We start from the raw sequence: 17,348 nt of genomic DNA, 5'->3' as shown, positions 1-17,348 counted from the left end.
TTTTTTAATAATTTTTTTAAAATTTTTTTTTTTTTTTTTTGTAAAAGTTGGTTTCTACAGCCTATTTGGAGATGGTCATTTTCCTCAAGGCTGCCTCCTGTATCACTAAGATTCTCCTCACAAACACCACAATCGCCCCAATTTCAATGTTCCAATTCAGTTTTCTAATGGCTTTAGATCTGAGATTTTACTATTGTCTCTTTTAAAGGATGGCAGCATTTTACTCCCACATAATGTCAATTCCAAACCTTTAAATGCTCTATCAACCAGGATGCACTGCACAGCAAAGCCAGGTCCAAAGTGAAGTAAAAAAGTGGTTTAAATGCATGTGTTTTAAATTGCACATGTAGAAATGGGTGAAGCATCTTCCTATGGACAGTATACTGTATGTGAAAGAATGTAACTGCAAAATGCAGGGTATCATATTTAACTTTGAGAATTTGTTTCAGCTATGGACAATTTTAAAATATATATGCTTCCATTTCTAGTGAACAATGGATCTGCAAAGAAAACTGTCAGCATTTTACATTTAAAAGAGTCTTGACTTACACACATGCAGGAGTCTCCTCCAATATTAGGAAGCGACATGTACCATGTAAGCAGAAATGGCGGTGGGAGCGTGGACAGTCATCAAAATGAGACCGAACAGCTGCAGCCATGAACTCTGTGAAGACGCATGACAAGACAAATTTAAATCGTACAGTAGCTCAGTGACCAGTTCTCTTTGACAGTAGGGTATCAGGAAACATCCCCATATACAGTAATCAAACTAGAACACTTGAGGAACCATCTACCTACAAAAGGCCTTTAGTCAAGTAAATCCACACTAAATTACAATATGCAATGTAATCCAAGAGTCCTTAGTCAGATTACCGAACATGACACAGGTGGATATCATAAATCTAAAAATAACCTAAGCCTGCAGACAGCCAAAATAACAACACACACTAAATCCTAAAGCTCACACCCATGCCACCACCCTTAGACTGACACCTTTTGTTTCCAGTTACATGTGGCTTTATGGTGGCTTATGTCTCTCGCCCTACCGGGGAGGGACAATTTGAGTCAAGAAAGTCAAAGAAAACTGAGCTGCTGCAAACAAAACCCTCTGTCCATCAACCCGCAGGAGAGAGCACATCCCTTTTTTTTTGTCCAAACAACCGTCTCAGATTTCACTCTGACAAAACAATATAACCAGACAAAAATAACTTATTTAATGAACACCCAGACAAAAGTGGGCTATTTCTTTTACAGTCAGTCAAATTCCTACAATACTGACTGAAATAACAGTAAGTGTTGCACAAGCAGCCAAAAGAGATGCCACAGTGTGACATTCAGGGTGGGAAGGACGATGAAGATCCAGACAGAAAGCTGCATTACAGCCTTGGTCACACACTCCATTCCAACGGTAAATGGGCTTTTGGATTGCAGCCTACATCTATTGTCTCCTTCTTTCAGACGCTGTGAAAGCCTTCTGTTGTCCCTGAGGCATCTGCCTACCAACCCCTCTCTCTTTCCATGTGATTTTGGCAGTGGAATGAGAAGAACACAGACAGAAACTGGCCTTAGGGGCAAGGAAGGTGCTTTTCACATAATCTGATACTGTAGGCGCAGTTTCTTTCCTTTTTTGTGAAGTTGCTGAATATACAGTTCATAGTCTTTGATTTACCACAATTGCTGCCCTCACTCACGCTAAGAGGATCAGTTATCAGTGTGCGCCACATAATGTCGATGCACTGTAGCTCAGTAAGAAGATTTACAGTGTTGAGAACTCCTGCTGTAATGAGCGTTGATCAAGAGCCGCTTTGAGGACAATTGGCACATTTGATCTGAAATACAGTGATCTTTTATTCTCTAAAATGGCTTGACAGTGACCTTGAACCTTTCCCACCATCTTAGTATGACATGACTGTAATAAAAAACTTACTTTTAACTGGGGGGATGTTAGTTGTAGTAGCCACAGTCACTGTGGTCGGGGCACTTCCTCTGCTTGTAGGTGCAGAACTGTTTGGTGACATGTATGGAGCAGCAGAGGAATTTGTATCAATGGAAATTCCAGTATCAGTAAATGTTGAATTGGTCTGTCCTCCATATGTAAAGAGGGAACCTGTACAGAGGAAAATAAACAGGTGGTATTTATTATGGCTTGAGAATGATCTTGAACCCTCCCTTCTGTTCTGAGACATACTTTTAACTGTAGGGATGTTGGTAGTAGTTGTGCTGCGGGTGGTCGTGGGGCTGCTTGTGGAGGCGCTTGGAGCAGCACTTGGGTTTGTTTCAATGGAAATGCCAGCTTCAATAACTGTTGAATTATTTGGCCCTGCTCCAAATGTAAAGAGGGACCCTGCACAGAGGAAAATAAACATCTGTTATAATACAATACATTTCTGATATAAATAAAATAACAAGTCCCTGCAGGAGTATATTAAAAAAAATACCTATACTGTATTTTGCATGATCATGTAGTGATATAGATGCTTCATTAAATAACTGGTGCCAAACACTAGCAACACGGTCAAGCACCGATTGAAAGGATGAGACCAAAGCCCTATAAATACATCAGGTCCTGTGAAGACACGCAATCACAACTACAGAAAGAAAACAGTTCATAAACACAACCAGAGTAGTTTGTTGTAAAAAGGTTGATTAAACCAAAAGGAAAATACTAAATATGGTCATTAAAAATCCATCAAAATCACACAACCACTTTGAATAACTTAAAAGGTATATTAAGTGTCAGTGACCCCACAGAAGATAAACTAAGTACCTTCAAGTACAGAAAGCTCAGTACAAACAAGCTCAGTCCAAACAATAAAAAGTATGGAGTACCACTTAGAAACATACATTTTTCAGGAGAAATGTTATAGTGACTATTACTGCAAGTCCTAAAGTAATCCACTGAATTAAACTAAATTATCAGGGAACAACAGTGAGGAACCTCGTGTCACAGTCACCTTTGTAAACCTAAATCATTACTTTCGTGATACACATAAATTGACCAGTCAGGATAAGATCTACACTCCAGTAAAACCCACTTTCTTCCAAAAATTAGCCACTTACCGCTTATGAGAAAAATTGTATCCCAGAAAATCCGAGTCATTTTGAGGACTTGAAGTCTAAACTATGGTAAACTGACGGGCAGCTTCACTGAAACGTTGAGTAGCTACATTAGTGTACGGTGTTGCAGGCTCCAGGGCGAGCAGCGGTGGCCGACAGCACATCCAGCATTTAATGAGTGGCCAAGCAGCAGGTCTGTCGACTACCGTCCAACACCAGCATCTGATCAACTGACAGCTCGTACCTACTCGTAACAGTGACCGTGCTCTTGTCTGTTCGCCGGCGTTCAACTCCACTGTGTCCAATTGAGGAAACTCGTGTAATCCTGTCAGAGGCTGACCAATTAGAGCCAGAGAGGGGTGGGGGTGGGGGGTCTCCTCTCATTATGACCTCAATATGTGGTACACCTCTTCCACGCTATCTGATTGTTTAAATTGTTTAGTTTAAGGAAAAGAGTGTGCTCTATATTCTTTTTTTTTGCCATTTGCAGAATATGCTGCAACACACTGAGCTGTTTAAAATAAAATTAATTTGTATGTCAACTAGGCTATGTAAGATTTATTGAAACTCTAAAGTACTGTAGGATACAGTACCATTGCATTTATTTATTGAACTAGTTAGTTATTTGATGTTGTGAATTTTGATTTTGAGTTATATACATAAAACTGACTTGATTTATCCTCCTGAAAGAGTTAATAGATTGAAACATTTTTGTTATCTTGTTTGCTTGCTTGTTTTGGGGGCCAAAGAATAGCTTCTCTGGTCCCTGTGTTCATTCATCTATTCATTCAACAGTTTGGTCCAAAGTGCGATATCTTGACAAATATTGGCCAGATCCCCATGAAATATGGTGTGAATATTCAAAGGCTCCCTTCTTATTTTAGTGACTTTCTGGCTTTGCGTGTAGAGCCTCGATGTCTTCTGTCAGGTGAAGAACGGCTGCTAAACTTTTCAGGAAAGTGCAGGAGTTCAGAGACACTTAAATATGTTATTTTAACAGACTTGGACATTGTGCGCTGTGTGTTTTTCTCCTAAACGTGATTTTAACAGCAGAGGAAACATCACACAATAATAAAAACAATTTCCCTGATGGGATAGACGTAGCTAAGATGTTCACTTCTTTACCTTTCAAAGTATCAGCTGACAGTTCTGTGATACTATGTAAATTAGTTTGCTTCATCACAAAGGGAGAGACAAAGAGAGTCCTTTTTAACAAAGTAATTATACACCAGTCACACTGTCTCTTTATTAGCTACAGTTTTCCTAGTACAGAGTTGACCTGCTTGTTTAGATGCACACAGTGAACACAAGTGAAGAGAAAGTCGATGATGTAGCAGCCTGCGATATTTACCATGGCCCCATCTGCTGGACACAGACAAGGAGCTTGTTAAGGACACATTTTCATAAAAGATAAAGTAAAAAATATACATTTAGAAATGTGTCAGAGATGGTAATATATCAACACAAAATAATAATAAAGAAAGAAGTGTTGCCTCAATTACAATAAAGACAGGTTATGTATTGTTTAATTTTACAGACTACATTATATTCAGAGACGTTCCTAATATTCTCACTCTCTCATGTTGATACCTGGGGAGGACAAAATTATAGACACACCTCTAAATATAATGTAGTCTAGTACGACACCACCTTTAACTATGACTTCAATAAGAACTTATAATTGAATTTATATTATGACAAATTCACCAAAAGCTGAAACATTTTGAGCTTCGATAACATGTTAAGGCAGAAGTGTTGCACTGAATTACATTGTACAGGGGTGTACCTAATAAAGTGGCTCATGAGTGTATATCTCACTTTGACTTGTTCTGCTTGAGCTGGAAAGGGAGTCTGGCAGTATAGGGATAAGACTGACTGGAAGAACTACTGAAAGCCCTTTATATGAAGTGTTTTCTATGGCCAATTAAAGGAATGCAACGTCATTAAAACATGTCTCAGTAACTACCAGCAATAATTACAGGACAACAATTAGGAGCTTTTTCAATTTCAATTTATTCGAAGCTCATCTCTATACCAACAAGAGAGATGAGACTCAATAACAGGGTACAAAAACAAATATCTATAGAAAAGTATGCTTAATATTGAAATGTGTCCAAAGATGTTATAACAAAACATGTAGCTCACACGTTTTAAGAGCAATCTTGTTGAGTACGATGATAAAATACCAAGGTAACATATTGTACATTTTCTGTGTGTGTTTTTATACAAAAGTGTCAATGCGAGTCACTCTGTACAACCTTTAGAAAAGAGGACCTTTTTTAATCCACTGCTGTGCACAATCAGTATTTGGAAGGCACTTTGCAACAGACCAAAAGCAGAAATCAAAACATTTAGTTCTATAGAATCCATGAAAACACTTGAGTACCAACATGAGAGAAACAAATCATACACCGCAGTCAGGAAAAACACTGGAACAAAGTTTCATTATTATCTTACAGCATCTCACACTTGATTTCAAACAATAATAACAAAACCCTTATTACATTTTAAGGGGTAAATACTACTAGTGCAGAGTGGATCAAAAAAGGGAAAAGACTTGGTCAAAGACAGAAGTCATGCAGCTGGCAGTGTGACAGTGCGGTGAACAGTGAAACCCTTCCTGCCACCAGCCAGTGATCGACATTCAGCCCCCAGCTTGGCTCACACGCCAGAACACGCAGTCTAGACTTTCAGTCGAAATGGCCATAATTTAACATCCCTCCACATGATAAACGGGGAAAAATCTAAATATGTACAGGACCACCATTGACAAACATTAATCATATTGGTTGGTTCATATATATTTATGTATATATTTATAGAATGTGTATATTAATCATATATACACTTGTTACAATCGCAATAAAAACATAAATAGTATAGGAATGTATTGAATTTAACCAACTAAATCACTCACAAATAATAATTAAACCGAAAGCAGAAAACAGATAAAACTCTAACACACTCTTTTCACAGAATCGCGCACACACACACACACACACACACACACACACAGCCCCTTCACTGGTGGACTCAGTTGGATTCACATCACGACACAAATTTTACAGAAGAAAACATTTGCTTATGAGAAATATGTTAATTTAATGATGTGTGTGTTGTTTGAGAGGCTGTTCTATAACATATAATTCCATTTCATATTGGGCACTTTTCAACTGTACTTCGACATAATGTAGACCTCCCCTTTCAGTGTACACACAACTAGGGCACACTGTGCTTCATGATTGTGAAGAGTCTGTTTGGATTTTTCATTGTTTGCTGAAGATGAAATTAAGCTGCAACAATTAGTCAAAATTACTCAACTATTCTGATAGTAATTTCAGCTTTTATAAGAAAAAATGTCATTTTGTTTCACCTTCTCAAATGTGAGTTTACTGCTTTTCTTAATCAAACATGGCAGTATACTATACACCGATCAGCCATAACATTATGACCTTATGCCTAACACTGTGCATACAGCAGTCAGTGTGGCTGTTTCGTTGACACTTGTGTCACTCCGCAGGTCACGGTGCATCTTCTGTGAATCTATTCCATAGTTCTGTTGGGAAGAGCACCAATTTGTGATAAATACAGTTTATAAAGGTAGAGAAAACTGTGGTCGTGAGGACAAGTTAGAGATCATTTTTTAGACTAATTCAACAGCCTCCTCACTCTTGGTGTGATATCACCACTATAGCCACTGAATGTTTCTCTTCATAGAAACCAATGTACAGTATTTCTCATTTTCAACCATTTTAACAGGTTCAAAGGATGAATGAAATGTACAAGTTTAATCTACAGTGATCAACCTCATCATCAGTGAGCCGTGGGCGTCCATGACCCTCTCGCCAGTTCACCATCTGTCTATCCTTAGACACCGTTGGTAGGTACTAACCACTGCAGACCAGAAACACCCAACAAGCCCTGCAGTGTGGGAGATGCTCTGACCCGATCGTCAGCTATTACAGTTTGGCCCTTGTCAGTCACTCAGATTCCAACACATAAACATCGAGGACTGAATGTTCACTTGCTCCCTAATATACCCCACACACTGACAGGTGCCACTGTAACAGTGTTATTCACTTCACCCGCCAGTGGTCATAATGTTATGGTAGATCAGTGTATATAAAAATAATTTGGCATCAGAAAAACATTTTCATTCCATTGGACGCCAGATTAAAAAAATATTCACATTAAAGAAAAGAAGAACGGTGGATCCATGGCTCCAATTGTGCATTAATCTGATGAAACATCCTGGACTATACAACATCTTTACTGTAATAAACCAAGATGGATCTCTTGTTAACATAATGTCCATAAGCGCAAACACATGATACGTCACAAGCAATACTGACAGATGAGGGTGGTCGGTACAAGAGGTGTAGGTGATGAAGAAACACTGCAGAACTAAAGTGAGCTTAATAATCGACTCTGTAAAAGTTCCATGATGTTTGTTCGGTCCAGACGCTGTTAGATCAGGATGTGAACCCTCCTTCTTACTCCCTAGCTGTTGCCGAAGACACAACAAATACACATCTCCATTTAACATAATTTAGAGTGAAAATGTATCAAAAATGAGCAAATCACAAGATTTTTGTTTGACAATTTGAAAACCTGTACACAATAGCAAGGACGTGAATAAGTTAATAAAATATAATCTAAATTTCTCAAAATATACTTGACCTTGGTCCCTGTTTAATGTACATAACTGATTTAACACCTAACAAAGAATAGTTGGAAACACTGTCACTGTAGGAGTGGGATGCAAAGCTAATTCCTAACAAGCTCAAGGCATGTTTCAGGCCCAGTTTCACATCGACACTTATCCTGCACACAGTATAGCTGGCAGGGCTTCCCTCTCCTTACCTCTGCCACTTCACAAATTAATAATTCATTTTACAAATCAAAAAATTATAAAAGGGCTTTTGACATTTAAAAGAGCTGCTAGAAGATGCGCTTCACACTGTGCAAATCCCTTCAGCTGTCACATCTGTCTGGGTACGATTCACCACCGCTCAGGTCAGTGGTGAACAACAACAGACCTCAAAGCGTTGGCATCACTACCAGTAGGACTGCAAGCACTTTTTAAGATCTGAAACACAGTGGAGGAAAGTAACTAAGTACATTTACTCGCATACAATTTTGAGGTATCTGTACTTTGAGTATTGATTTTGTGCTATTTCATAATTCTACTTCACTACATTTTAGAGGCAAATGTTTTTTTTCCCTCCACTACATTTATTTTACAACTTCATTTGTTAGTTACTTTTCACAACCACATTAATACAAAAAATGACATGACTATTGCTCTCTGGTGGAAAATTCACCTAGCAGTACTTCAAATTATGAGGATATATGCTGGTTAAAACTAACTCCACCTTTACTGGCTACAGCATTAAATGTAATGAACAAAAATAATGCACCAGTACTTATCAAATCATATGATCTACATTAATGTTAAATGTGCCATTCTGCATTATTGAGTACTTTAAGTATGTTTTGATGTTGATACTTTTGTACTTTAACATTTTGAGGGCAGGACTTTGACTTGCATTTTTACACTATTGTTACTTTTACTTAAGTATGAGAAGTGAGTACTTCTTCCACCACTGCCAAAAAAAAAAAAAAAAAAAAAAGCGGTGGCGCTACTATGGAAATAAATACTCTGTTAATTTAATATGACTTCCTATTCTCTAAAGCTACAATAAACAAAGCATTATAGTATTATTTTATGAGGTAGCTCAATTTAAAAAATGTCAGATTCTTTTAGTGCCAAATGAGCTTTGTGTGCACACAGTAAAAATTCTGATTTAAAAGTTAAAGCTTTTAAAAAAGTGCTTCAGAACCATCTGTTATCAACTGCAAACCTATCAACAGTGGCCTTTAAACTGTTTTTTTGTATAGAGCTGTTGCTTATAAATGCTAATAAATGTGTACTGAAATATGCCATGGGCCTGTTAGGAATGTAATGAATGTAATGAGTTATTCAAAATGACCAGATTCCAAGCAAAACCTGCTTCAAAATGGAGGCCAGATTAAATCACTGTCCTCAAGAACAAAACAAAAGCAGAGAACAAGAGAACTCAGCCCTCGTGTTGCTCTGAGCTAAAGACATTTACAGCCTTCAGGGGAATAAGGAATATGAAGCATTACAATTATTGTAATGGCCAAGGGTTGATTTACCAAGTACATCAGAGCAGTCAGTGGCTTAACAGACAACAAATTACTCATTGCAGCAAATAATTCATCTCATGTCAAGAACATACTGTATGTGCACCTAAGAAAGCTCAAGAACACAAGTCAAAAACTGAAAGCCTGCCAAACACAACTTCAACCTTTCATGTCATTTCATTCTAAAGACAATTTAAAGACCACACACAATTTTCATACTCTGAAATTTTTGAAAAAAGTAGGAAACTTATGGCAGTTTCTGACAAAAATACTGGATACACATGAAGTAAAGTAACAAACAGAAGAAGTAGTCTTGAGGCAATATTATTCCCAAATAAAGAACATCCTCTGTGGATGACCCGGGTTTGTCCAGCGAAGGAGAAGTTTTGTAAGAATTCTATTAAATATGTCACTTCCCTCCGAAGTCAATTCCACTTTGACCTGCCTCAGCATCCACCAGTGAAGATGCAAAAGCAGACTGGACAATCTGAAAGCCAAAGGATTCAAGCAAAGACATGTTTTGTTGAGGGGAGAAGGGAGAAGTCAGGGATGGGGCCAGCTCACTTAAGACAGACCCTGAAACCCCCTGGGCCTTCTGGGCTTTGTGAACTCTGTGCTGGTGCTTGTTGAGGTAGGACTTGGTGCGGAAGGCCTGACCACAGATCCCACAGGTAAACTTCTTCTCAGGGTCCGTCTTGGCTTTGGAACCCTCTGGGGATCCCAAGGCTCCCACAGAGGCTCCATTACACGCTAGAGAGGGCATCTCGAGCTCTGGCCCGTCAGGTTTGGGTGGAGATTTAAGCTCGTCACCGTTAGGCAACTCCCCAAATGAAGGATCGGATTCTTCTGACTCCAGATGAGGACATTTCCCAACGTTTTCTCGCCCGTCTGAGGTAAACAAGAGCATGGATAGGAAGAAGGGTGTGAGGTACAAGGAGGAACAAGGGGAAATGGGAAAAAGAGAGGCATGAATTAGGACAAACGGATTATAAAACAGGTTCTGTCAAGCAACTTCAAACCGTAGTTGGATGGTACCTGCAAAAACTTTAAACATCAGGTGTTAAGTCAGAAGGGAACCAAGCACAAGTAGAACAAGTTGTGACAATTGATTTTACACAAACAATAACTACACATGGTAAAAAAAATAAATAAAATAAAATAAAAAAAAGACAGTTTCTTCAGAACACTGGCTATAGCATATAAACCATACAATCATCTAGCTCAGTCCATCTGCCCAGTGTCCACTGAAAACTGTGCTGTGCTCAACCCACCAGTGGGTCATGCTAGCACCATGCCCCCACCCACCCTCCAACTGGACTGTACTGACCTGCGACAAGCCCAAGGACGGGGAAGCCAGGCACCCCATCAGAGCGACACTCCCAGAAATACGGACCCCCACCTGGCTTCCCCATGAGCAGCTCAGGCTGCAGGCCCAAGGCTGGAGGGCCAGGCTGGGGAAGAACTCGGTGTCCAGAGAGCCCATGAAAGCGACCCTCTGCCTCAGATGAGGTGAAAAGCAGCTGGCGACTGGCACACAGGTCTACACAGCACCCGGCCAGGGGAGAAAGGAAGGGGGAGGGACAGACACAACAGGCCGGCGGAAACCATATGGACAGAATTACCTTCATTTCATCACTAGTATTTGAAATACTGTCCTTCAACACAGTGTGCTGACTGATTTACTGGTATGAATGAATCCATGCTGAGTGAGTCCCATCATTAAAGCTGTCATTTATATAGAAATGAACTTTTTCCCCCTGTTTCTATTTCAGAAAACACCAAATCTCTGAACTGAGTGACTTGTAAATAATTAACATAATCCATACAAACTAACAAGTACAGGTCTTTCTCACAGTGGGCACGTTGACTTCTTAAACAGGTGTAATTAAAATCATTATAAATGACCACATTTAATGTAGGTGTAACAATGTCGGGCTCCATTACTATGTATGCTCACTGACACACCCACATGAACACAGTCATTATTAACATTACATCTGTGTGTCCACTTGTAACGCGTCAGAATACCCCTGTGAGAAATGCCCATAATCTGTATAACAAAGTATAATGTTCACACACATCTTGTTTGTCTCACATATGGCATGACACCTCAATGAAGACCACAGTGAAAACTGCAGTAAATATAGTGACAGTACACATTTCTGGCCATGGCCATTTCCAGGTGTAAATCACATTTTCAGCCTTTTCTGATCACGCATCAGCTTTATCGCTCAACGATTTCCTCACTGTGTGAGTTCTAAGCTCTCTTGTGTTGGCTCACATTGTGTGTTCGCAACCTATTTAAGTCCACTAATCCTCTCACAACTTAAACAATGCTAAATAAATAAATATAAAGGTCTAAATTACACTTAACATAACCTGAACAAACAAATAAACCAGAAAAATATGCCTAAGGACACACATTATAAACAATTCATCAAGTGACATTGCTGAACATTTGCAGGCTAAACTGTCCAACAATGTTTTTAACATCTCTGTAATATGAACAGATCTTCTGTAATGTTCCCACTGTTTGACTTCGCTCCAAGAAAAAATGTATATTACAAACGTTGCACTTAATTTTTACAAATCACGAATGAAGTTACCTGAACTACACATCAATACACAGCCTGCCACAGTTCCCTTGGTTTTCATACTTAATATGAACCTGACCCAATATCTGTTACGTGTACAAATTCATGATGTCATAGGCCAACATCTCAACAGTAAGAACAAGTGATCTAGCCACACTTCATGTCTTTATCAACAGATCTCAGGAGGGATAAATATGGTGATGCAGCTGAAGCATAGCAATAATAATAATAATGATAATAATGATAATAATAATAATAATAATAAGACCAAAATTGCACAGGGCATCAAAGTCAGCAAATAATTGCCAGCTATTATCTACGTAAATTGACTTATTGTTTCAGCACTATTCTCACTGAAATCAAAACTTTTGTCCCAAGTCAGTTACAAGTACAAATCAAGAGAGAAAATGATTTTCTGCCATATACTTTTGGCCAGTTGTGGCTCGCAGTTTGCTGTGCACTGTCTCTATGCTACTGGTTCTCCCACAAAAACAAAATGGCACAACTACAAAAGTTTCAATAAACAAAGGGCAAATGGAGCATACATTAGGACAATCGTGCAACACTGTGCATTGTTGAACAACTGCTGATGGACCAGCCGAGCAGGAACAGACGCTGTTAATCAGATGCTGCCATGGCCATGCTGGACAGATGCATACACAAAAAAGCAAAAGTGACTCAGCACCCCACATTCTTATGTGGTTATAAGTAGGAACTGTCAACTCCAAAGTCTAGAAAGAGTGGAAATGCTCAATCACTGGATGTGATGATATGAACTTAAAATCATTATTAGGCTTGAGAATGGAAACATAAAGAGTTAACTCTTTGAGTGACTTGTAGTGTTTTAGTAACATCGTGTCAGACGCCTCTGCTGATCAAACTACAGACAGTCATGATTTCCACTGCAGCTTCATTTATGTAGAATGCATGTGACCTAATGACTTGACTGTCATATTGATCTGTATTTGGTCTATAGCAAAAGATGCCCTGCTTATTCTTTTCTGCAGGCGTTTCTTTGATCCCGACTTCAGACATGCAACTACTGTGAGCGCACTTGTTTCCCACACTGCAGCTCTTTATGTGGACCCCTCCCTGTTCAGCCAACATGACTACCTGCCTAATCGTGGGATCTGCTGCTCATAATAAAAATTGTGTAGTAGTTAGAAAAGTTTTTCAACAAATGTCCTCAACTTCCAGTTGCCTCCCACGGAGAGATTCGACACTGCCCCCTCTGAACAAGTGGCAATTAGCTAACAGAAAGACAACCAGCAGATGAAACTGCATGATAGTAAATGTTTAAATGAAAAGCTTGGCAGCAGAGACTGATGTATGCTTGTGTTTTAAACATACACAAAGATGCAGCAGCATGTTTCTCCGAAAAGCAGCAGAGCAAATGAAAGCCAGAAACATGAAAATCTGGGATGGGGTGGGCGACTGCTTGCCTTCCACTGAGCACTGGCGTCCCATGTGGTAAGGGGTGCCGTTGTGCATCTGCAGCTCCCCCCTTGGCTCAGGGAAGGTGTGCATTGTGGCAGAGGGGGGCAGTGGAGAGCCATGGTGTGTCTTTATATGCACCTTAAGGTAGGATGCGGTGGAGAAACCTGGGACCAGAAGAACAAAGAACAAAGCAGTTGTTTGACACACTCGGGGGGGGACGCGGGGGGGGGGGGGGGGGGGCCTTAGCTATGAGAGAGGCGTCCTGTTAATAAGGACAGGCTTGGAAACACGCTCAGAAGTGATGAAAACTAAAATAAGTCTGGGACACCAATGGTCCTGCCCTGCGTAAACAAACTAGCTCTTTTCAAGCACTTTGGGTCCCATTTATCCACCCGAGGAACTTTATCAGCTATGGAGTAAAGGAATTTTAATGCAAAGTGTGATGTAAACTGTAAAGAGATGTTCTTGAAAAACTAATCCCAAGACTTTCATCTACCCTCTTATTGCCAAATGACGCACCTACAGGTACAACAAAATGCTATCAGCTCTCTGCTTCTGAGGATATGTTCAGACAAAAAACAAAAAATCTTACCAAACCAATGCAGTGCCAGTAGGAGGTACTGGTTACTGGTGAGAATATAAAATATGAACCAAGGTTCAGTTTGAAGACCAAACAAACAAAGGCACTGTAGTTCAGTTTATACTTCTGTGAGGTGTCATTGCAGTAATGTTCTTATTCTCTTTCTCAAAGCTCACGAGGTGAACTGTATTATATCTGGTACATTCACTTGCACATATCTGGTTGGTCGGCTGACACTGCATTGCCAGATAATGCTGCACAACGTTCAACCTGAAAGTCAACTTGCACAGTCCCAGGTGAGACTACCCTCATGTATTATGGGAAACCTTAGGTGTTCTGGACCAGGCTACAGGTTTACATTAGAAACAAACATTTAGTAAATAAAATATAATAATGAAAGCAGTCTAGCCATAGCTTCAGAGCCCAGTCATTCTCCTATTAGTATACAGCATGTCTGAGCAGAATGTCATTGTCGCTACAGACAACAAACTCTGAACATCTGTCAGTACACGGATCAGAGCTGTCTCAGAGGAGCCTGGACAGTGTGTGAGTATTTGGTATGCTGAGTTGTTGTTGTAGTTTTTTTTTTTTTTTTTTTTTTTTTTTTTTTTTTTTTTTTTTTTTTTTTTTTTTTTTTTTTTTTTTTTTTTTTTTTTTTTTTTTTTAAAGATTACCTTTGTTGCAAATACCACAGTAGTTGTGGGTTCCTTCACTGTGTTTCTTGAGGTGGTCTGTCATGTAGGCAGCTCGTAGGAACTTGCCACAAACTTTGCAGGGGATTTTGTCCTCGTGGCATGCAAGGTGTGACCGGAGCCGATCTCTTGTAGCAAAAGAGGCATTACAAATCTGTAGCGCAGAAATCAACATATTAACACGTCACACATGAGGATTTAGCTGTGGGTTTTGAGAATACATTAACCTTGATATATCAATCTTAAAAGTTACCTGGCACTTGTGGGGTCTCTCTGTTGTGTGAACTTGTTTGATATGTCCATTCAGATGATCTGGTCTGAAAGGAGAAAAAAAAAACCTTATGCCCACCCAACCTAAGAACATGATCATTTCCACACAGTAATCCTCACATGAACTCTAAGAAATTCTCTATTCTGAAAACAATCTAATGAAAGACTCTAGTTTGAGCTTCCTTAACTGGGTACTACTCTGGGAGGCGTTCTATGCAAACTAATATGTGAAATGATTAGACCTACCTCAGCAACCACATGCCTAGTTATTTTCATGCCATCTTAGTATTTGAATGTTATTAAATTTTTATGGTGCTGCTTTTTAAAAGAGTTTTCTTCAGGACCCACCACAATCCACCTACAAGCCAAATCCTTTAGAATATCATAAACTGAGGCTTCTAAAATAATAATCAAAAAGGCATGCAAGGCAAAATATTAAATATTTGGGGAATTATGACAATTTACTGTGGGATCATTATACATGTCGAGGGTTATTCGAGGCTAAATGTTAACTTAAAAACTAGTTTGCTTTGCTCGTTTCTCAGACTGTGCAGAACCAGGAAGCTATGTCTTGTTAAACAAACAGTGCAGTCTAGTTCCATCAGTCACATTTACCCAACATGTCGTTTCTTTTCCCAGAATACATATGGATTAAAAAAAAAAGAAAGGACTTTTTTGTCACGGGTTGAATGTGTCATGTGAAAGCCATATCTAGTTTAAAAAAAAAAAATTAAATAAAATATACCAAAAATAACACAGTAATGTGCACACTGGGGAAAGTAACTATAGAATCTACGTCTGCTCAGTATACCAAGGACTTAATATAATAGTTTAAAGTAATGTAGTATTTTATAAGATCTCTCCAAAGACTGATGAGCTCTGTAACATCAGCTGGCCTTATAGGGCAGTTAATACAGCTTATGTGAGTGGCACTGGCATGAGCACAGGCTAAAAAATTATGCATGGGGCCACTAATAGGTTTCCTATTCTAGATAAACAAAAAATATCAAAAGAGCTCTCAACATAAAACATTGTGCCTTTATCACAACAGACAGGTGTTACTAATAAAATGTACAAAAATTCCTTTTTATTCAAGGGCTCTATTAAGCCATGACATTGTGACTGAGCATAAACAATGAGGACCCTGAGACAAAAGCAGTCCATTAAAATTTAAGTCTTCAGTTAAAAGGCCTGTTTTTACAACCAATAATAAATCTTCGTTCATGCCAAGTACTGAGATAATCCAAAAAATACTCACTCCGAACCATTTTTTTTCTTGAAAGTGGCTAACCTGATGAAACTAATTTTGCAATGGCTTTCCCTCAAACATCCTCTTTGTGCATTTTTGTAAACATGACTGCTTTTTATTAATAATTATTTCTCTTGTATTGCAACCTCCACAGCAGCAGGTGGTGTCACTGGGTCTGCAATGCTGATTCTGGGAAATTGGTGTGTTTGAAGCCAAATTACACATTACACAGTTTCCCAATGACTGTCAGTCAGTCATTGGGAAACTGACAATGACAAAACTTTTACATTTTTACAATGACTGTCACAGCACAAGTTGGGTCAACTCACAAGAATGCCTATTTAACAAACTAGATCTAGATCCTGGTGCTGGTAATAAAATAGTTGACCACACCATGCATCTATGCAACTGGACAGTAACTGCTTCAATTTTTGCTTTGTTGTGAAACTGTGGCCTCACAGTTCTGTGACTGAGACTACAGAATCCTGCAGTGACTGTCCTTCAGGTAGGCTATTGTTTGTCATGTACAGATTCCCAGAGTTGGCCCTGTGTTCATAGTGGCAAACAACACTAGAAACTGCGCAGTGTCCTGGAAGATTTTGGAATCCCACACCTCCAAAAAACACAAAACATGCTGTCAGTGGGAATACAACTCACCGTGAAAACCCTTTACCACAGCTTTGACACACATAAGGTTTGCCGACTGATCCATCATGGGACCGCACATGGTATGACATCCTGTCTTTGCGTTTGAACCGGAGCCCGCACACATGGCATGCGTACGGCTTCTCTCCGGAATGGGAGAGCTTGTGTCGGTTCAGGTGGTAAACGTCGCGGAAAACTTTCCCGCAAATGTCACAGCCGACGTGCCGCCTGGTCCTCTCTCGTTTGCGGCCGTTATCCAGTGTCAGCCCTCCGTGTAACAGCACACCGTTTTCCACCAGGCCAGGCTGAGACATTAAAGACATGGCGCCCGCTGTTGACAGGCCCTCGCCCACGTTGTTTACACCGCCGGTGGAGGCTCCGTGTTGCGCTTCGTGGTTCTTCAAGCGGGAAGCTTCTGTAAACGCTTTACCGCAAGTCCCGCAAGGAAACAGTCCATTGTCTTTCTGGGTGCTGTGATTAAAGTGTACAGCCTCCACTACACCGCTGGCTTTCTTTGGTCTCCCCCTGCACCGCTTTGACCCCGGGGAGCCAGCGTCGGGATGAAACGCGTTCCCCGTTATTTCCGTTGATGGGGAAACCGACAGTCCCTCGACAGGATCCAACATTGGCACCCACGACTCCCCGCCCGTCCTCAC

At 39.8% G+C, this 17,348-nt stretch overlaps 2 protein-coding genes across 2 annotated transcripts in view; both read right to left on the bottom strand.

Moving 5' to 3' along the window:
- Positions 1–3,408, bottom strand: part of tgfa (transforming growth factor, alpha) — a 7,027-nt gene extending 3,619 nt beyond the window's left edge. Inside the window, exons 1-4 of the mRNA XM_020598021.1 lie at positions 3,061–3,408; positions 2,189–2,344; positions 1,928–2,107; positions 550–664 (exon numbers count right to left, since the gene is read on the bottom strand). Of these exons, the coding sequence (XP_020453677.1) occupies positions 550–664; positions 1,928–2,107; positions 2,189–2,344; positions 3,061–3,100 (491 nt within the window). The 5' untranslated portion in view covers positions 3,101–3,408. The remainder of the gene's footprint in view (positions 1–549; positions 665–1,927; positions 2,108–2,188; positions 2,345–3,060) is intronic.
- A 4,917-nt stretch (positions 3,409–8,325) lies between these two features.
- Positions 8,326–17,348, bottom strand: part of patz1 (POZ/BTB and AT hook containing zinc finger 1) — an 11,301-nt gene continuing 2,278 nt past the window's right edge. Inside the window, exons 2-7 of the mRNA XM_020597961.1 lie at positions 16,705–17,345; positions 14,782–14,845; positions 14,511–14,682; positions 13,262–13,420; positions 10,553–10,765; positions 8,326–10,113 (exon numbers count right to left, since the gene is read on the bottom strand). Coding sequence (XP_020453617.1) covers positions 9,635–10,113; positions 10,553–10,765; positions 13,262–13,420; positions 14,511–14,682; positions 14,782–14,845; positions 16,705–17,345 — 1,728 coding nt within the window. The 3' untranslated portion in view covers positions 8,326–9,634. The remainder of the gene's footprint in view (positions 10,114–10,552; positions 10,766–13,261; positions 13,421–14,510; positions 14,683–14,781; positions 14,846–16,704; positions 17,346–17,348) is intronic.

The sequence above is a fragment of the Monopterus albus genome, unplaced genomic scaffold, assembly GCF_001952655.1.
Source record: "Monopterus albus unplaced genomic scaffold, M_albus_1.0 scaffold36.1, whole genome shotgun sequence".
Taxonomy (NCBI): domain Eukaryota; kingdom Metazoa; phylum Chordata; class Actinopteri; order Synbranchiformes; family Synbranchidae; genus Monopterus; species Monopterus albus.
The sequence above is the reverse complement of the archived record's forward strand: the minus strand, read 5'-3'. Positions and strand labels throughout refer to the sequence as shown.